This window comes from Astyanax mexicanus, chromosome 3 (assembly GCF_023375975.1).
Source record: "Astyanax mexicanus isolate ESR-SI-001 chromosome 3, AstMex3_surface, whole genome shotgun sequence".
Lineage (NCBI taxonomy): Eukaryota > Metazoa > Chordata > Actinopteri > Characiformes > Acestrorhamphidae > Astyanax > Astyanax mexicanus.
In genome coordinates, this window is record NC_064410.1 from 36,949,367 (window position 1) to 36,970,579 (window position 21,213).

Consider the following 21,213-nt stretch of genomic DNA (forward strand, 5'->3'; position numbering starts at 1 on the left):
TCAATGTGTTTTAAAATTCACACACACACACTACCTACACCACAAACACATTGTCCTTGTGTCCAATATGGTTAAAACCAAAATATTCATAAAGGGCTTGTTTTTCAGTCAATTAAAATCCATTGGTGTAAACAATGAGATAAAAAATGATAAATGAGCTTACTGCACAGTCTCTCTCTCTCTCAATAAGCAGGAATGAGAATGAGAGACAAGAGAAGGCCTTCAGTTAGTGAGGTCAAGAGGATGTTGGATTGTCACAATCCATACACGTCAAAAGTAAATGGCTGCACCATTTCAGAGAACAGACCCACTGCTCCTGTAGGGTGTAGCTTTTATCAGTGGGGTCATTTAATCTGGAGACCCTTAAGGTCTCATGATCTGTACCATTAAAATAAAACCCTGTCATAAACATGGGGCTCCTGAAACTTACTGCCACACATTGAAAACCAGTTGGTCATTACTTTATCTTTCTGGTGTGACTGTTGCATTAATTATGCAGCAATTTACTTTTAAAATGCAAATTGTGGTGCATTTTCCTTTTAGTGCAGAGGAATCTGGTGACTTCTGCAAGGATTTGTGTGTGTTGCTTTGATTTAAGGGTGTGTGAATTAAGCAAATTTAAGTCTTAAAATGTTTTCTGGTACTGTATTTTCATGTTCACAGCAGCTTGTTTCACAGCAGTTTCATTAGCAGTACCAGAAATGCTGTTATCCAACAAAGCAATCATGACCAGAAAAACTTGTTTAAAAAAAATGGATTTACAGGAATAGTGGCAAACATACTGATGACATTAGATTTTCTTAGATCTTCTCATTTTCACTCAGGAACACCATTGCTTTCAAAACATGGTCAGAAATTAATTGAGCAGCACATTTGTTTCCTATTGCAGGCACATGAAAACATTTTAAAATCATGACTATTCTAACATTGTTTTACAAAAGCAGGCCAGAGCTCATTTAAGGGTTTGAATGGTTGGAAGAGACTGGTAGAAGTAAATACACTTTTAAAGGGAGGTAGTTTAAGCTCCACCACTAACCCAGCACAACTATTTTCTGTAAATAAGGTCAAAGAAACAGATTTACATGGTCATGTGATGCACTCTCAGTATGTTGTGTCACAAACATTGAGGGGAATTAAGACAGTGTTGTAAGGAACGTTACACAGCTTTTAGGATCTGAGACATACATCACCATGGGATATTTAAAAAATCCTGGTGAAGGCAGTCCTGTGCCTGGATATCTGGACAACCCTGCATTGGTAGCATGCAACCCTGTTTTAAGCACAAGAGCACAACTTGTTTTTTTTTTTCAATGTACAAGCAAGGCAACTCACAAAGGTTTAAAACAATTAATTTATTTAAATGTTTGTAAAAATATATAACTTTTTTACATTACACAAAATGCAGTAGTCCTAGCAGGTAAAAGCCAGTGGATACTCCACACCTCTAGACTTTCTCCTGCGTTTTTCTCGCATGTTTTCTTATCCCACTGGGAGTGAGGGTCTTCAGGGCAGCCCGTGGACTTTTGAGAAGCAGTTTCAGTCCTTTTCTCTCAGGCCTGGGAGCAGAGCCGCAGGTTTTTTGACAGGGCCTGGCTTTGCTGGGGGTGTTGCAGCGTAGAGGAGTCACTGAAGAGAAGTTGCCCTCCTGTCCTACACTCTGGGTCCGCTTATGAAACAGGGACTCTCGCCGCCTCACATGAGGGCTTGCAGCCAGAGTGCAGAATCCGTATGGAGTGGTGACCTTCTCCACATGCTCCAGGGACATTGCTGCTCGAGTACCCGGGTCCGAAAGGTCCGAAAGGTCACGTTTTCGGCCGGAGCGTGGAGTAAACCGGAACCGGGCGCGGATAGACGGAGAGTGAAGCCTCGGTGAAGGGTTCTCTGGGCTACTGGGGGACAGCAGCCTGCACTCGTCCTCTCTGGCTGGACGGATGCGAGGAGAAACGCTGAGGGGCAGTTTTGGAGGGATTATGAAGCTGGGGATTCTTCCTGGAGTTAGTGGCACATTCTGCCAGGACCTTGGCCTCGCTGCGGGGCTCTTCTGTGAGTTTACCACACCGGTACCAAAACCGAACATCTCCGTGTCCCTCAGCACAAGCCCCAAATGATCCAACTGTCCTGATGATTTTTACACAAACCTGGAGTCTCTGCCAGTTTAGGCCATGAGCGCGCAAGCACGTGCTTTTAAAGCTCTGAGGTCACGTGCTACACCTTTAAACGCTCAGCTTTAATGATCTTCAGGTGAGCGTTTAGCATAGACATTTTTTTTTTTTTTTATAGACATGTATACATAGGCAATCCATTAACTGACGCCTTTTATCGGAGCTGGCATAGCAGCCGGACGCCATATTGGAGGAGTCAACCATGCGCCCCCAATGCATTTATTTACACTGAGAAAGGTGTTTAATCCAACTATAATAATAACAACTCTACCATTTTTAATCCAATTTTCACGGATATCGGCAGAGATGTATAAATGAATTCATTTTTCATAATTAATTAATGTCTGTCTTTGTTTAAAAAAGCATAATACAAAGTAATTCAGCATGGAAGCACATATTTGTAATGTGTAACAGCGTCCAGTATCATTATTTGCCGTTTGTAAACATAGGGTAAAATCAGGTGTAAATAAATGTATTGGGGGCGCGTAGTTAGCTGCTCCAATATGGCGGCCGACTGATACGCCAGGAGGCAGGCTATGGGGCATCTATGTATATATGTCTATGAGCGCTTAGGCCCAGTACCAATTTCACCCCTTGGTCCTACCCTTCCTATCCCTCCTCTGTTTTGCGCGTGCACGCCTAGGGGTTGGGGTCCTAGTGTGTAATTTCAATGTTTTATGGCAATTTTCTTCATAACAAGCATAAAAAAAACTCAAAGACAATGCTAAATAACATATCATTTTCAGCTTAAATTGTGCAACAGACAGCAAAAAGCTGCAGCATTTAAGGTGGAACTGAAAAAAAAAAATAAAGCTAATTTCAGCTTCAAAGTCACAGAGGAATTAAGGACTGGGCAATAATAATTAATTGTTACACCACCTGCCCCCCTTTCTTAAGACACACCATGCCCTAAAAGTTAATGTAAACTAGGCTTCAGGAGAGTAAGAATTTTGGTAACTTTAAATAATTGGATGAAAAAAGTCTAACAGGGTTACATATTTGCTACATAACATTTAAGCTACTGATGTTTTTTATGATGTCATGAACCCTGTTCAGGGAAATTTAGGCATAAATAGCTACATGACTGAATTATGTTGATATATTAAAATATCAGTTGAGAGTTATTTATTATATTTATGTATACATCTCTGAGAAAAAAAAGACCACTTTAGTTTCTAATTCAGTTTGACAGATTTACAGATTTACAGGTATATGTTTGAGTTAAATGAGCATTGTTTTTTATTTAGGACAACATTTCTAGTAAATAAAAATATAGTCATTTAGAGCATTTATTTGCAGAAAATGAGAAAAGGCTGAAATAACAAAAAAAACCTCAAACAATGCAAAGAAAACAAGTTAAAACATATTTATAACGTTTTAAGATTTCAGAAATCAATATGTGGTGGAATAACCCTGGTTTTTAATCACAGTTTTCATAATTCTTGGCATGTTCTCCCTCCACCAGTCTTAAACACTGCTTTTGAATAACTTTGTCACTCCTGGTGCAAAATTCAAGCAGTTCAGTTTGGTTTAATGGCTTGTGATAATCCATCTTCCTCTTTATTATATTCCAGAGGTTTTTAATTTTGTAAAATCAAAGAAACTCCTAATTTTAAGTAGTCTCTTATTTTTTAGAGCTGTGTTTTATTTTTTCAAGCAAATCCAAAATAAAACACTCTGAATTTGGGGATGAACCGGAAGTATGGTTTATTGTTGCACCGCCCTGCCGGTGACGCGTCCGGGAGTGGAGTGGCGGGCAGTAAGAAACTACACGACTCTGTGACTGTTTACCTTCTGGACTTATCCACATTAACCAGAAATGCAGCTTTGCGCCGGGGTCCTGTGTGGTCTAAGAAGTGAATTTGGGTGGAGAGAGTGTTAGCTAGTGTTTCATATCCAATGAGGAGTTTACAGCAGGCTGGTTAGAGCCGGGGTAGCTTTAGCGACAAGCTAACTTTCTGTGTTTTGTTTTGGAGACTGGAACAACTAAGCTAGCTAGTTAACTCTAGTTAAGCGAGCTACATAGTCAGCTAACAGTCAGTAAGGTTGTGTTAAAAAACAGACAGATATTAAATGTGAATAGCCTTTCTTACTCCTAGAATGTGAAGTTGGAGGAGGTTGTATATATATTTTATTTAAAGGGAAGTAGATAGCTTAGCCTAGCTATGTGTAAACGTCCTGTCATGTATTTGAAACCTCCGCGGGATCCAAGATGAATCGAGGCAGAAAGCGCAGACTGCAGCAAACTGCCAGAGCTGCAGGATCTCGCTCCAAGTGCAGCAAGAATGAAGAGAGCGAATGTAAACCAGCAGCAGCATCATCATCTTCCTCCCAGTCCCTCTGTCCTGATGAAGGACTCGCCTCCTCTCAGTCTCCAGAGGAAGCAGCGATACATCATGAAAACACAGCGGCAGCAAGACATGGAGAAAAAAGCACAACATGCAACCAGGAACTCTGTCCAGGTTTTCTAAACGAAGGTAAGACACATGCAGCCTAAACCATGTCTGTCTAGCTGTTGTTCAATTTGCATATTTTATTTTGGACTGACCCATTTATAAACTGCTCAACAGGTATAATGCAGAGTGCAAAGCTTGTCCTGTCATCAGAAGATGAAACTGAGAAGACCCTGGTCATCACAGTTGGTGAGGTTTTTAAGATATCGAAGATCTACTATCAGTAGTGTTTTCTGTATGTGAAATAAAAAAATTGAGATGTATAATTAAAGCATATTTGTATAAAGCAAATTACGGTAGTCAGATAAGATGGTGTGTCAGAAAATATACAAATCTATAAATAAAAACAAATACAAGAGAACGTAACAATGCAAAAAAATGTAGATTGTGGTGTGCGGACAGAGTAAAAGGTACGTTTAAAAATTTATATTAAAAAAAGGGGAGAAATAGCTACTAGTGTGCAAGAGTTTCTGTAACAGGCTGCCACTCGAGTAGGTGTTCTTAATGTTACTAAAAAAAAAAAGGGTCTTGAAATTTGTTATAATTTATATAAAGCTTAATGTAGTCTTTTAGCCTTTATAAGCTAACAGAGACAGACAATGGTTGTAACAGAAACAGAGAGATGCTTAAATTGGGAATTAAAAAACAGAATTTTACAGTGTTAGTATCGCACCAAAGGCTCAACTTCTTTTCACACATACTGCTGCTATGCAAGGAATGCTTATGTAGGTTTTTTTTTTTTTTACCACCACAAACATTACAAATTGATCTCCCAATGGACCCTAAAAAAAAAGGAAGAAAAATTGTAGCACCAAAGCTATATTGAGAAACTCAATTTTCTCTTGGCATCCATACTGAGCTGCTCAGTAAATGAACGGGTGGTCATTTTTGATTTTGTTTAATATTGGCACATTTATGCTTGCTTGCTTGTTTATTTATTTAACTAACTTACTCAGTCTTCCTTCTTATTCTCAATTTTTTCTCTCAGATCATGGACAAAGCAGCACACGGTCAAGTGGACGAAGAAAAGGATGTCTAAAGAGGAAACGAGAGATGAGTGGGACTGCTGAAGCAGGGGGCCAGCAAGAGGAAGATGAGGAGGATGAAATACAGCCAGAGGTTGAGATTGATCAAGAGCTTGACAGGGAGTTGGAGAACAAATCACGGCAGCATAACCTAACTTCAGCCAACGTGCGCAATATTATACATGTGAGTGCAGAGACCATTTTCAAGTACTGATCCAAGACAATTCAGTGTCATTTATTACATTTTGAATGTGTCTTACTTTACATTCTGAAGTACACAGTTCAGTACTTACTGTTGAGGCCAAATCTTTGCTGTCATCATACCCACAGGAGGTGATTACCAATGAGCACGTTGTGGCCATGATGAAGGCTGCCATCAATGACACTGAACCTGTTCCCCTGTTTGTAAGTATCAGTGGTTTAAAACAGTGTTTCATTTGAACTGTTATATTTCTGACTTTGAGGTATGACTTTACTCATGGGGCTACTTTCTTTCTGACTTTTCCAGGAGCCCAAGATGACACGTTCTAAACTAAAGGAAGTTGTGGAGAAAGGAGTGGTAAGTTTGTTATTGTTTTGTGAGGATTTATTTTATTGTATTTCATTTTAGTAACTGGTGTTGTTCCTGTTTTAACTTTATGTTGATTTTGACATCTGATTTTGTTGATTACTGATATTGGGATAGAAGCCTAAAACAATATGGTCTATAGATATGTATAATATATAAAACAAAATATTAGAATTTTTGGGAAAAAGAAAAACAGTCACTTAACAGTCTGCTCACATCAGTTAAAGTTGTCTTGTTTTGTTGGTTCACATGATTGACCTTAAAAACATGGATGGTTTTGGAGATACAGCGCTAGAAACACTGTATTTTTTAAAAATGTTTTTTACCTTTTCAGTTAGAACAGTTAATCTAAAACAAGAATCTGACTGATGAATCATTTACGTTTATTTTGTAGGTAATTCCAACCTGGAACATTTCACCTATTAAGAAGCCCAGCAAAATGAAGGTAAAAAAAAAACTTCACCACCGTTTATACCAGGCTTCATTAATCAGGCATCTCAGAGTAAAATAATCTTAGATCTATTTATGTAAATACCGGTTAGTAAACCCTAATTGACCTGGATCAGTATTTACACTCTGAGAAGTTTGATAAATATGGCCTGCTGTCAGTTAATGTCTAAATATGTTGCGTAAATAGATAAAATATCAAAACTTTTTTCTAAAGGGTCCTCAGTTTGTGGACATCCCTTTAGAGGAGGAAGACTCGTCTGATGAAGAGTACCATCCTGATGAAGAAGAAGATGATGAGACAGCAGAAGATGTAAAGTGAATTATCTTCTAACATATATGTGTCATTCATGAACTCTCTCAATAGTGCAGATATTGTATTTGTGTTGTTGTAGACACTACTGGAAAGCGATTTGGAGAGTACTGCTTCATCACCTCGAGGCACTCGTAAAAGCCTCAGCAGATCCCTCAGTGAATATGATGGAGAAAACAGCTGCAGCCCCAGACAGGTATCTCACACTTGTAAAGAAATAGGCAACTCTGTTCATGCCTCCGCCAACCTACGAGTCCAGAGGCCATTCTCATTAGTATATAACATATAGCTCTGAAAAAAATAAGAGACCATTTAAAAATTGAGTTTCTTTGATTTTACCAAATTAAAAACCTCTGGAATATAATCAAGAGGAAGATGGATGATCACAAGCCATCAAACCAAGCTGAACTGCTTAATTTTTTGCACCCGGAGTGGCATAAAGTTATCCAAAAAGAGTAAGGGTAAGACTGATGGAGGAGAACATGCCAAGATGCATGAAAACTGTGATTAAAAACCAGGGTTATTCCACCCAATATTGATTTTGAACTTTTAAAACATTATGAATATTATGAATATATAAAGTTTTCTTTGCATTATTTGAGGTGTGAAAGCTCTGCAGCTTTTTTGTTATTTAAGCCATTTCTCATTTTCTTCAAATAAATGCTCTAAATGACAGTATTTTTATTTGGAATTTGGGAAAATGTTGTCCGTAGTTTACAGAATAACAACGTTCATTTTACTCAAACATATAAATAGAAGAATCAAGGAACTGATTCAGAAACTGAAGTGGTCTCTTATTTTTTTCCAAAGCTGTATGTACTGGTTAAACAAGTACATTTGAAATTTGTTTTAAATTATTGTTGAAAACATTCTCCTTTTTTTTTTTTTTTTTTTTTAAAAGACCTTAATTTGTATAAAGACATATGATGGCTTGCATAAACACAAACATTTCTCTTTTATTTCCTCTAGAGTTTGCACAGGGCAAGGCATCTGAGGGTGGAGGTTGTGCCTATGGGTCCTCCACCACCCCCTCAGGGCCCCGAGCCTCCAGGGCCTCCAAAAGAGTGTAGCTTTATGGAGAAGCTTTATGCTGTAGATGAAGAGCTGGCCATTGGATCTGACTGTATAGACACATACCAGGTAGCTCTTACACTCTAATTAATGGCCCCTAGATTCACTGTTTAAAAAGCTACAATTATAGAATTAGAAGTATATATAAATATCTTTCTCCACCCCCTTGATTTAGTCTCTTAGCAGCAATGGAGAAGACAGTCTTATGGCTTTTCGCACTCGTTCTAAACGTCCACTACGAGATGTGCCTTTGGGTCGCCTAGAGGCGGAGCTCCGAGCCCCTGACATCACGCCGGACATGTATGAGCCTGGCTCTGCCACAGAGGACAGAGAGTGGACACAGTGGCTGCAGGGCCTCATGTGTTCTGATGTGGAGAACGAAGGTGATCATTTCGTAGTAATGACTTCTTAATTCATCTTGCATTATGCAGTAGACAGTCTTAAACTGCCTACAGTTTAAACATAACTTCAAAAACATGTAATGAAGAGCTTAGCACTGCAATAAATTAGAAAGAGTGAAGGTTATTGGGGGGAAAAACATATAACCATAATTTACAATGTGAAATTACGAAATTCATACATAATGAACTGCTCTTAACTCTCAACAATTTTTGTATAACATTTCATGTTTCATGTTTGTATAACATTTCAACATTTGTATAATTGTTTCATGATTGTGTAAATGAATCAGACTTGTTAAACACTTTTACTTGTTATTACATTATTTCCTGTTAGAGGAGGCTGATGATGATGATGATCCGGAGTATAACTTTCTGGCTGACCTTGATGAGCCAGATGTGGAGGATTACAGAAATGACAAGGCAGTGCGCATCCCCAGTGAGTAACATCTATATATCCACAGAAATAATCTGCGTTCTCATATCTGCTCTTAGTCTTTTTGGGGTTGACTAAGAAGCTACTTTATAAGGTTGAACTTCAATTTAATAGTAAGTTTAATTTGTTGTTGTTTTTTTCCCCAGAGAAGGAAGTGAATGATTTGATGGAAGAGCTGTTTGATGCAGTAAGAAATTAGTGTTTTTTAGTTTTTTATAAATTATTTATCTGTGTAATCTATGTAGTTTTTACTAATTTTTATTTTTTGTATTTATTATTTTTATTATTTTGCACATATCTCAGTTTCAGGATGAGCTGGGGGGACAGGATGAAGAAGGTCATGAGGACGAAGATGAAAAAGAAGAAGATGACACTACTCAGCAGGAACCTTCCAGTATTCTGGAAACACTTGAGTAAGCAGTACTGCTGTGTCTGATCTACTGATGCCAGCACACACTAACGCACCACCACCATGTCAGTGTCCCTGCAGTGCTGAGAATGATCCACTATTCAAATAGTAGCAGCTCTATGGTGGTCCTGTTAGGTCATAACTATTAAAAGAACAGATTGAAATAAGAGAAAAATATAGTATGCTAAAAAACAGATGGACTGCCAGTCTGTAATTATAGAACTAGAATTAGAATTAGAACTAGAATTATAATGATCCTGTTTTCTTATTGCAGCTGAACAAATGTACTAAAATGTAGAAATAAGGAGGTGGTCATAATATTCAAACTGGACTGTGTATGTTTGGCAACATATTTGGACATAATGCTTGTTATGATTATATAACCATATCTAACTGTTGTGTGCAGATATGAGGACCCTTTGGCAGATATCCGGAAACAGCGCTTTCGAACAGTGAAAGAGCAGCTGGCTGCTATTCGCAAGCGCAAGGCTTTTTTGGAGAGTAAAGGTGTATTTATACCACCTCCAGCCCCTAAATGTCCCACAAGCCCCTCTGGCCCCATGCTCCTGACCCACTCCCAGAAACTCCACCTTCAGCAGCACATTCAGCAGGTCAGCAACCAACAAGCAAAAACAACTGCTACAGACACAAAATGAAATACCAGGTTTCAAATTTAGATTAAATATATGTTAATGAAGATATATTATCACATATTGTCTCTTCGTCCCAGTTGGTTTTGTTAGCAAAGCAAAATTTGGTTAAACCAAGAAAAACAACAAAGAGAATTGTGACATTGGCTAAGAGTTTTATATATATATATATATATATATATATATATATATATATATATATATATATATATATATATATATATATATATATATTTATTTATTTATTTTTTTAATATATATTTTATATTTTTGTATTACAGCACGTGCAGCTGCTGACTCAGGTAAACATGCTGAGTAGATCCGTAAAACCCCTACAGACGGAGGCCTGCACAGCTAGACAGTTTCTGGTAAGATATCTGAGTCATTCATTACAGCCATTCTTGTATATACAGTTTTAAAAATGTATTGTAATATTGTTGTATATTTTGTATTTCACATTGTTTATTAGGTCCATTATTGCTTATTGTCTCATTGTCCAACTAGCTCTACATAAAGGTTTTACAAATAGTTTTTTTGAGCTGTCACTTAGAAGAATTGTTTTTGTTTCTACAAAGAAACAATGTTGTAAATATGATATGGGTATAAACATTTAAAGACCCCAAATTGTTATTTTGTGACATCACACTGGAAAAAAAAAACATTTCTACTAAATTCCAAATAAAAATATTGTCATTTAGAGCATTTATTTGCAGTTTTAGGAGTTAAGAAATCAATATTTGGTGGAATAACCCTGATTTTTAATTATAGTTTTTATGACATGTTCTCCTCCACCAGTCTTACACACTGCTTTTGGATAACTAGATAAGCTTGGTTTGATGGCTTGTGATGATCCATCTTCCTCTTGATTATATTCCAGAGGTTTTTAATTTGGTAAAACCATTTTAAGAGGCCTCTTATTTTTGTCCAGAGCTGTATGTGGATTTTTTTTGTATAATGTAATATACACGTTATATTCATTTCTTTCACTTTCTGTTTTTACCCTTACTGTAGTTAGAGCTGCAGTTCTTTGCCCAGCAAGGAGAGCAGGCCCGGAGTGAGGTGGAGCCTGGTTTTGTCAGTATTTTCAGAGCCTGTAACCTACAGGCTGCTATCTCCCTGCTTGAGGAGTTAGACAATTCTCCTAAAACTGACCCACAGCCTCATGGGCCGCTGTTTCCAGGTAAAGCATTGTGCATTTCATACTTTTAAAATCAGAGAACAAGTGCACGGAAACACTGTAATATGGGCAAAGAGTTATCTGTTATATTAGTAATTTTATTCACCTACTGCCGCTGATCATTCTAAATGTGTTAACTCATCTAAACTCATGACCTTTTTTAATAGTTAAATGACTGCATACTTCTATAATTTGCTTATCTGTCTTTATTTGTTGTTCTTCAGGGACTCAGATTCCTGCTCATTTGGCATGGTTGATGGCCACGCGTCCTGTTTTTCTCTACCCTGAGCTGCTACCGAGAGTTGACCTGTCAACTTTTCATTACAAGGGACCATTTACATCAGCAGAGAACTGGTGGGCCTCATTCTTAAATCAGACTCATTTAAATTATTTTCAATTTTCATTTTTTTTTTTTAATATTGTATAATTCTTATTAAGTCTTGGTTACTAGAAGTAAAACAGAAGTACATAATGGTTCTCACACTCAACCATTATGGTTCAGTGCATATGCTTGTTTGATAATACATGGTTTATAAAAAGTAAATGTCCAAAGTGCTCTTGTTAGCAGTTTTATTCATTCGCATTGAAAGCACAATGTTACACAACCTCCAGCTGAAGTAATATGCATTTCCTGTGCACATACATTTGCCTGTGACCATGCTTGAATTGGGTAATCACGAGTATTAAATTATGATATTGTAATTGTCTGTTTGCATCAGGAAAAAAAATAGTCCATATTTAAAGAATTTTAAAATTAATACATTTTGTTGCTTGTGTGTCGTTTTGCCCACTTATTGTACATTAGGTTATTTACAAGCTCTGTGGTCAGTGCAGTTCCTCAGTACTAGTATTATGAAACTTATGGTACACCTAAAAATGTATACTCAGCTACAATAAGAGTGATATAATGCGCCATGTTGTTTTTGTCTTTTGCCACAGTTTGGTGGTTTTGGGCCATAAGCACTTCCAGGGCACTTTACACCCACTTCAGCTGGCATGTCAGTACCTGCTTGTGGCCAGGAAACTTGTATGCTTGACATCCCACATGCGATTTTTTTTCCAAAAAGAAAGCCCTAGCATTTTAAAGGTTTGTAAATAGCCGATTGCCTTTGGCGTTTTAAGTGCCAATATGTGTTTTATTGTTCTCTCTGTGAATATGTGTAAATGTGTATGTGTGTTTGGGTGTGTTTTGCCGTTCAGAATTACTTTCTAGATGGTGTATATCCCTCCATGCCCTTGGCCTGTGAGAGAGTCAGCCCTGGTGACATGTGTCCTCCAGTGGAGAGAGAAAGACGCCTGATGCCATATTGGCTTTCGGTAATCATTTTTCTTATATCTGAAACATTTCAACATTTGAATGGATATTAATGACTACCCTTTAAAACTTGGCTCAGCCACGATCTATTATAACAACAATCAACCAACCACAAATCAATACTATTTTAAGTTCTAAGCAGTACTGTTTTTCTGATAATAAGTTAATAGAGCTCTGGATGCTCTGGGTGTAATTACCCTTAGAATGCATGCTGCCCATTTCAGCCTTTTCCTTTCATAAGCTCCATCCACCTCATCTTCAAACAGAGCAGTTAGCTTTATAAAATACACTACTTGATTTTAGAGTACAATACCACATCCGGCCTCAAGGTTGTGACCACAATGCACTCTGGGATCTGCAGTTTACTACCTACATTTACTAACAACTTCCAGTCTTGTGCATCAGACCATTTACCGGCAGTTTTCAAGCACTGTGCTGTTTCTCCGCTATGCTGCCCCTCACGCACAAACGTAATTACCCTACTGCAACCAACCACCGGCATGTTATTAACTTCTAACAGATCTCTTGCAGGTGAACTTGATAAGAAACTAAGTCCCTGATTATGCCTCCATGTGTAGCACCACTGAGACAGACAATCCACTCCATTTATAACACTTTTACTGACTCCTGGAAACTGTGATAAACAATAAATTTGGTAGTTACCAGCTCTTATTTTTTTCCTCACAGGAAAACCTTCAGCTTATTAAAGATGAAGTGAGAAAATTCAACCCACAGCTTCACAGTTCTCAGCCTGCCCAGCCTGAAGACACTACTCTAGCTCCTTCTACTATTTCTGCCATTTCAGAGCCTGCCTCTCCATCCTGTGCTTTTATCTCTAATACACAGTACCCCCCCTGGCTACCAGAGACTCTTGCTGAGTCTCTAAAGCCACGTCCTCCTGGTTCCAGAAGAAAAAAGAACTCTGATCTTTCTGCACAAGCAGTAACTGAACCTTCCAAACCTTCTCCACCTCCAAAAGAAGTAGTGGAAGCTCTTAGTCGCCTCCCTCTCATTGCGCCGAAAAATCCTTGTTCTTCTGTAAATACATTTATTTATCCTGCCAATCAAGCGAATCCCCCTTGTAATAAAAAATCTAAGACGAACCCCCCCTCATCTAGGACTGTAACCAGGAAAAGAAATGGAGAAATCCAAACAGAACCCACAAAGCTCACAAATCCAACAGATTCTAACCAAGAAAAGCTTATTATGACTTTACCTACCGCTGCTGTGAACTCTTCTTCTGTAGATGAAACATGCCTTATTGCTCCAGCAGGCTCAGGGGAAGGGTTAGTTACCTCCTTGCCTGCTGCTTCATTAGCTACCAGCCTGAACCTACCTTCTCTAGGGGATGTAGCTGTGAAAACCACAGAAATCCACAGTGCAGGTTCTAGCACTGCAGAACTAACACTACCCGGACCTAACCAAGCAAATGTTATTATCTTGCCTGCTACTTCAGCAGCCGCTGCCTTCATTTGTCCTACACCCATCAATAAGCTAATGACCCAAACACCTGTATCTTTCACCCAGTTGGCTAAAGACCACATTAGTCAACGTTGTGGTACTCTGCTCAGGCTAAGTACAGGACCAAGAATTCCTCTGGGTATGAATCCTCCAAAGCCACTCTCTTTGTCTCAGAATACTCTGCATCAGTTTCTTATACTGCCTCCAGGCTGTATTGTCACAAACAGTGCTAACCTGAATCTAAAACCTGTTACAGCTCACGACCAGACACCCCCATTAACTCAAGACTCAATGACCATGGAAAGCGTTACTCAGAGTTCTTTGGGGAACATTTCTGAGGGCATGCAGGATTTTAATGCAGATTTACAGAACTCCAAATCAAATAAAGCTCTGGAAGGCAGCAGTGCATTAAATAAAGTGATAGAGGAAGAAGAATTGGACGAAGTTGAGATGCTTGGTAATGAGGGAGAGCCTGAGGAGTATGAAGAGGAAGATTTTAGAAAACCCTTCCTTACCTTGTCAGAATCCTCAGGAAGCCCAACACCTAGTTTGTCTGGGGACGATGTTGCCATGGTGACTGTGATGGCTGATGATGAAAGGGAACAGAGGCAACCTGGCACTGAAGGTGAGAGAGGTGTAGAAGTCTTGGAGAGAAAAACAGAAGGGGAACATTCTGGGAAAGTGACGTCACCTGCTTCTGAGACCTCCGTGTTATCTCTGCCAGAGCTTAAGGTAAATTTACCACAAGTTCTGGTGCACCCCCACATTTGCCAACAACCACAACCAACCAACAGACTTTCTCTCTGTTGAGGTCAAGCAATCAGGCAAAAACAAAATATTATGACTGTAATATATCAATATGTTCTTACACCCCTTTTTCAGCATGTGGCATTAAACTCTGATAAATATCCAGTCTGATATCCAAATGCATTGAGTGAATTCTTTCAGTGAGGGGATAGCAAGTTAACAGACTTCTTACATACTTAGGCTGATGTCTCTGAAAAAAAAAAAGAATTTGGCTGTGCCCCAAAATCTGGAACACATTCTCTGTTACACACAACTGTACTTGAACTGTAGTTGAAACATGTATTTCAAGATTAGTGCTTTAAAGTATTTTCTTTTTCTTTTTTTGTACAAGGAGACAATAGAGAAATTATCAAGGCTGGCATCAGAACCCAGCTCTGAAGATAAAGGACTCTCAGAAGAACTCCAATCAGGTGCCTCAGATTCACCTTGAACTATATATTGCCCAGATGTTTTATCATTTAATGAATTATGCTTACTTTATGTGCCTGGATACTTACGTTGAATTCTGTATTTGGTTGCTCAGAAGAAGCACTTCTCTATGATGATTTCTCTGATGATGATCCTCAGAAGGATAGTAAAGATGTTGCTTTTGCTCAGGCCTACCTGGAAAAGGCAAGTCACGTTTATACACATGGCTCTGCTTGTATGCATTCGTTTTTTCAATATAAGTATTTTCTTTCTAAAGTCTATAGTTTCACTATATGTGTATTTTGTGTGTTCTTTTTAGGCATGCGAGGTGCTGCAAGTGGTGCCAGGAAAGGTGGAGGAGTTCCTGGGGGTGCTGTATGAGTTTGAGAGGGACCCTGAAGGCAGGACATCGGTGGAACTCTTTAAGAGGCTGAAGCCAGTGCTAAAAGATTGGCCTGAACTTCTCAGTGACTTTGCAGCTTTTCTGCATCCTGAACAAGCTAATGAGTGTGGCCTGGTAAGAGAGTGTCAGATATGGGAAGGAAATTTGAAAAAAAGTGATCAATAGTGTGATAAATTAAGTCAGATGCATTGCCGCTAGATAATTTAAATCAAACTTATTTGATGCTTTCTTTTGGTGCTTTCACTGTAGCTGTCAGAACAGCAAGCATTTGAGCGGAGCAGACGGTTCCTGAGACAGCTGGAGCTCACTTTCGGAGAACACTCTGTGCATTACAGGCGGGTTGTACGCACTTTGCAGCAAGGACCTTCTAAAAGCCTAAGTGGTTTAAAGGAGGTATGTTCTCATTTTTTTTCTTTGACCAAAAGATTCAGTTCATGTGGTTTAATATAATTATTAATATTATTTATTTTATTTTTTAAGTTGATTAATTCACTAGATTCTGTTTAATGTTGTTTAATATTATACAGTGATATAAAGAAGTTTAGGTACCCCTGATCATTTTCATAATTTTCCTTTATAAATCATTGTTTTTTTGGATCAGCAATTTCAGTTAAATATGTCACATAGCAGATGAACACAGTGATATTTGAGAAGTGAAATTAAGTTTATAGGATTTACAGATAGTGTGCAATAATTCTTTAAACAAAATTACTTAAAATTATTGGAACACAAAACTTGTTTGATCAACTCATTGACCCTTGACCTACATACACAGGTGAATCCTAAATTATGAGAAAGGGTTAAAGTTCTAGTTAAGGCCTGGAATGGCAGGCCAAGAAAAATCTTCCCTCATGCTGTGGGGCTGTGTGGTCAGTGCAGGTACTGGGAATCTTGTAAAGTTGGGAAAGTTGAGGGTCACATGGATTTCAGTCAATATCAGCAGATTCTTGAGAACAATGTTTAAGAATCAGTGAGAAAGTTAAAGTTGCGCTGGGGCTGGATACTTCAACAGGACAACGACCCTATACATAAACCCTGCTCAAAATCTACTAAGATATTTATGCAGAGGAACAAACTATAGGAAGTTTTAGAGGCTGTTATTTCTGCAAAAGGAGAATCTACTAAGTATTGATTCAATATTTCTGTTAGGGTGCCCACATTTATGCACCTGCCTAATATCTGTACATCTTATGAACTTCATTTCACTTCTCAAATATCCCTGTGTTCATCTGATATATGATATATTTAACTGAAATTGCCGATCTGAACAACCCATAATTTATAAAGAAAAATCATGAAAATTAGCAGGGTTGCCCAACTTTTTCATACATACCTCTGTATATTATATAGTATCAACAGCTATGTTTTGTTATGCTTTATGATATTTACTCTACATACAGTTCTATCTTGTCAGGGACACAAGTACATATATATACATATATATATTATATATGTATATATATGTATTGTGTATTTTGTATCTGTCAAATAAAAAATGACAAAATATCTTTTTGCTTCAGGGAAAAGACTAATATTATCGTCTTTTTATCAGATGAAAACCCAGTTAGCCATGCTGTTCCGTGACCATCCCCACTTGTTGGAGGAGTACTGGGTGTTTTTTGAACGGCTCCACTCAACTGTGCAGTGTCGGTCTGACGATGCAGAGGAAGTCGAAGAGGAAGACCTGGATTGTGATGACTCTGACAGTGTTTGTAGTGTTCAGACAGTGCACAGTGTGGAGGCAGAGCAGGAGGATCAACTCTTCAGAGCACTTAATTCTGAAGAGAAAACAGACAATCACACAAGTCAAACCCACAACAAAAATGTAAGCTTGTTCTCAAATTGTTAGTAACTGAAAGAAAAACACATCCATTTATTAACTGAAAAAAGAAGAAAATGGGAAAAAAAATGTTAGTCATTTCTAATTCCTACCCAGAAGCTAGCACTTCCTCTCATACAGTGCAGGAAGAATGAAGGCTGGCATGTACCTCCTAAAACTTACATGCAGTTCAAACGGCCTCTAATACAATATCACTAAACAGTGGCAGATTGCGGCGGAAGTAGGGGTCAAACTTGGTTCCTTAATTAACTTGTGTTAAAAAAAATAGTAACGCGTTACTGATTCCAAATTAACAGCGTGCGTTAACGCTTTAACGTTGACAGCCCTAAAAATTGTGACTTTTGCATTACCAGGTTTGTGTGTTCTATTGTTATATCCTTTCCATTGCAGAAAGCTGACATAGTAACCCAGGATGCAGAGTACCATGTTGCTGGTCCAGAGGTGGAGGATGAAAATAGTAAGGAGAGAGATACGCAGTTCTGCCTTCAAATTCCAAAAAGTCCTGTCTGTGCCAAAAACTCTTCACGTATGCCAAGCGGGGAAAAGGTTGTGCTTTGGACAAGGTTAGAAAATATCTTTACTTTACTCAAGGCTTCTGTCTTTAAGTTCATGGAATGATGTTTGGGCCCAGATTAGATGAGAAATATTTTGGGAGCAAATGGTTTAACTGTGGTGCTTATCTGGGTTGTGTGCTGCTGTATATGTATTAATTTACGCTGCATAGAAATAAATATAATGCCATATAGAAGTATGTTAAGAAGTATTGAGATACCTCCTAATCCTTAATGGAATTCAGGTGTTTTAATCAGTCTTATTTCCACAGACGTATAAAGCCTTTTACAATCATTTAAAAAAGAATGGGTAGTTCTAAAGAGCTGACTGAGTTCCAGTGTGGTGCTGTAATAGGATTCCACCACTGCCCATTCTCTTTGGTTATTCCATGATGAGCTGTGAGTGGTACACAGTGTATAATTTAAAAGGGTTAAAACCTTCTAAAATTTAAATTGGAAGTCAGTGTAAAAATATTTAGTTCCAAATGATTTTAGATAATTTCTATTGATTCATTCATCATGGCATTTTGATACAATGCACAGAACAACCACAAGATCCATATGGAGACGCAAGGGTTTTGTACAACACTAAAGATATGCCGTTTACTTCCCTTTATTCCTATTGTACTTCCAGTGTTCTCATATTACACACTGTTGAACACTCAATGAGAGAATCTGAATGCTGTATCTTTGAACAGGGAGGCAGATCGCGTGATACTTACCACCTGTCAGCAGAGAGGAGCCAGTCAAAGTACCTTCAGTTCTATTGCTGCTCAGCTTGGAAATAAAACAGCCACTGAGGTATGATCACCTGCACTTTTACTACTTAAACATAATTCATGTTAGGGCTGTCAGACAATTAAAATAATGATTTTAATCCAGTGAGGGAGATGGTGACTGTGCATTCTCAGTGCCTTATTCAAAGACTGCACAGATCATATTTGTGACCAGTGCATACAGCTTGTGTTTTCGTTTTATTCCACGTACTAACTGCTTATGCTTGTTTTCTGCTGTTTTATTTGTTCATATCTTCCCCATAAATTGTGTTGAGACTAGGGGTGTAAAGGTACGTGTATTCTTTACAAATCGTCGCGGTATGGGGGTCATGGTTTGGATCACTTAAACGCATGCAGTAGAATATACGGTATAGGCAGTCTATAGAAGAGTTGTGGAACCAAGTGTTGCTCCCAGAAAGTGAAGCTGTAGCCCCATTGCAATTAGCAACTTTTAGCCTGAGTATGGCAGCTGGAAACAGACACACAGAAGCTAGAGGGCCCGCTGCTGCTTTTAAATCACCTGTGTGGGAATACTTTGGGTACTCTATGAACTAAAGCAGGGCTGGAGAGCGAGTGGTGGACCACACAAAGACAGTATAGGGCAGGGGCAATAGGCATCCTGCAGGCCGGATGTGGCCCGCAAGCATAAAACATCTGGCCTGTGAGGTTGTTTGAAATATAATGGAAAAAATAAATAAAATGCCTCTCTGGCTAGATTTTGTGTACATTGCTCCCCTGTCTCTCTTTTTCTCTTGGCGTGACTTTAGTTTACGCCCGTTATCATCTTTCCGCCCGTTCTTGGGCTCCCTATCTCCTTATAACAGTGTTTTTTCATGGCTGTGTCCCAATTCACTAGCTGGGGCATCGGTAGTGTTTTTGGACCGCGAACCTGACGACCCGGGTTTGATGCCACATAAGGAGCAGTGTGTTTATTTATTTATTTTTTTTCCTTCCTTCCCCAATCAATTCAATTAAATCAAACCCTTGTATAAACATACAGTGGAGTGTAAAAAAGCATGGTTACAATTGTTCCATTGTCATTATGAAGTTAATAAAGGTGAGGCTATACAGAATGGCCAGCCTTTTTATTTTTTCCACCAACTGTACTGAAAAATACCCAACTGTGGGGTTTATACCGCAATGTGAACTGAACAGAGAATTTTCTGTACAGTTACACCCCTAGTTGAGACTGACTGATTCACTGATATATTAGAAACAAAAAGCGAGAAAGGGAAAATATATGAAGATGTGCCTTATGTGTTTTGTATTGATTGTATTGGTTATTCAACCCTAAATATATCGGGGCTTCAGACTTTAAAGGGTAAAAAAAAGGCTTTCAGATAAAACAGTTAATGTGTAAATGTTCATTTTGTCTCCCCTATCACATATATTCTATATTCAGTTTTTATAGGTGTGTATGGTGTAACTCTATCCTTTTTCAAAAACTCATTTTGCTTTTCTTTGATCCCCAGGTTGGTGCGCGCTATTTGGACCTCATTAATTTGTTCCACAGATCCACAAAGCAGATTCAGACCTGCCTGTTAGACATGGAGGTCCAGTCCCGCCCTAGAGAAGAGGAACCAGATTGAGAAAAATCCAAAATAAAGCCAAGTTCATGTGTGATAAAGTTCTCTCAAAACAAATGAACTAACAAACCAGAAGTTGCCAGTAATGGAGAACATCAGCAACTGTTTGAACCCCCCCCACAGTGGTTGCTTTGAGAACATGACTAGGTTCGGTTGGAAAATGGAAAGAGGGCAAAACCTCATATTAAATGCATTTGGATGGTTTATGAGTCTGGAGAATGAACAGTAAGGCCACCTGAAGGATTTAAGACATCACAAAGCAGCCTAATATTTTTATTGCTAGTGTTTGTTGAGATAATCTGCTGCAGGCTTAAATTATGTAGCAAGGAGTCAGCTGGTCTGATGAAAAAGAAAACACTGAGAGCAATGCAGGCTGGAGCTTAAAAGAAACTCCCCGAACACTCTTGAGCATTTTACCAGAAGTTACTGAGCAAAAAAACAACTTTAAGTGGTGAATGTTTGTATTTCACGACTGCATGTATGACCTTCAGATAACTAATTTGTGAATTCTGTTACTGGTTCACTTAGTGTTTTACATCTTTGGCCATTGATCATAAATCCATGAATGTGTTAAAAACAAAAAGACAGAATATAAATGTCATAATATAAGAGGAAGTGGTGCCTTATTCAATTTCATATTGATTGCAGCATCATAAAAAGAGAAGATCTCTCACAGAAACACTGAAAACCTCTATAATATATTGTACAGAAACACTAAAGGTTGCTGCAAAATACGTTTGCATTTTATCTGTGTTTATTTGGTACTCTTGTAAGTGACGATTTGTAAGAACATCTGACAAATAAAATGTTTTTAAAAAAAATATCCTTATAATGGGGTGCTGTTAAATTCTGGTTTCTGAGGCTGGTAACTCTACCTCTTAACAACACAACTGATGTGTTGCGAGGCAAGAAATTCAAGTAATTATCTCTTGACAATTTTTGCACAGCTGTTAACTG

At 38.3% G+C, this 21,213-nt stretch overlaps 2 protein-coding genes across 2 annotated transcripts; one reads left to right on the forward strand and one right to left on the reverse strand.

Moving 5' to 3' along the window:
- Positions 1 to 843: 843 nt before the first annotated feature.
- LOC107197022 (C2 calcium-dependent domain-containing protein 4C) lies at positions 844 to 2,172 on the reverse strand. Its single transcript, XM_049475286.1, has 2 exons — positions 1,390 to 2,172; positions 844 to 1,270 (listed from the first exon to the last, which is right to left on the reverse strand). The coding sequence occupies exon 1, from the start codon at positions 2,075 to 2,077 to the stop codon at positions 1,445 to 1,447; it is 633 nt and encodes a 210-aa protein (XP_049331243.1). The 5' UTR covers positions 2,078 to 2,172; the 3' UTR covers positions 844 to 1,270; positions 1,390 to 1,444.
- Positions 2,173 to 3,482: 1,310 nt separating this feature from the next.
- Positions 3,483 to 21,079, forward strand: gon4la (gon-4 like a). The gene is made up of 28 exons (XM_007228522.4): positions 3,483 to 4,639; positions 4,733 to 4,804; positions 5,604 to 5,824; positions 5,971 to 6,045; positions 6,149 to 6,199; positions 6,603 to 6,653; positions 6,873 to 6,968; positions 7,051 to 7,164; positions 7,938 to 8,108; positions 8,215 to 8,422; positions 8,775 to 8,876; positions 9,020 to 9,060; positions 9,177 to 9,286; positions 9,689 to 9,893; positions 10,214 to 10,300; positions 10,944 to 11,112; positions 11,334 to 11,463; positions 12,049 to 12,196; positions 12,310 to 12,426; positions 13,112 to 14,617; positions 15,024 to 15,102; positions 15,216 to 15,304; positions 15,420 to 15,617; positions 15,753 to 15,896; positions 17,056 to 17,328; positions 17,734 to 17,906; positions 18,593 to 18,695; positions 20,143 to 21,079. Exons 1-28 carry the CDS (start codon positions 4,375 to 4,377, stop codon positions 20,257 to 20,259), a joined length of 5,115 nt encoding a protein of 1,704 aa, XP_007228584.3. The 5' UTR covers positions 3,483 to 4,374; the 3' UTR covers positions 20,260 to 21,079.
- The last annotated feature ends 134 nt before the right edge of the window (positions 21,080 to 21,213 follow it).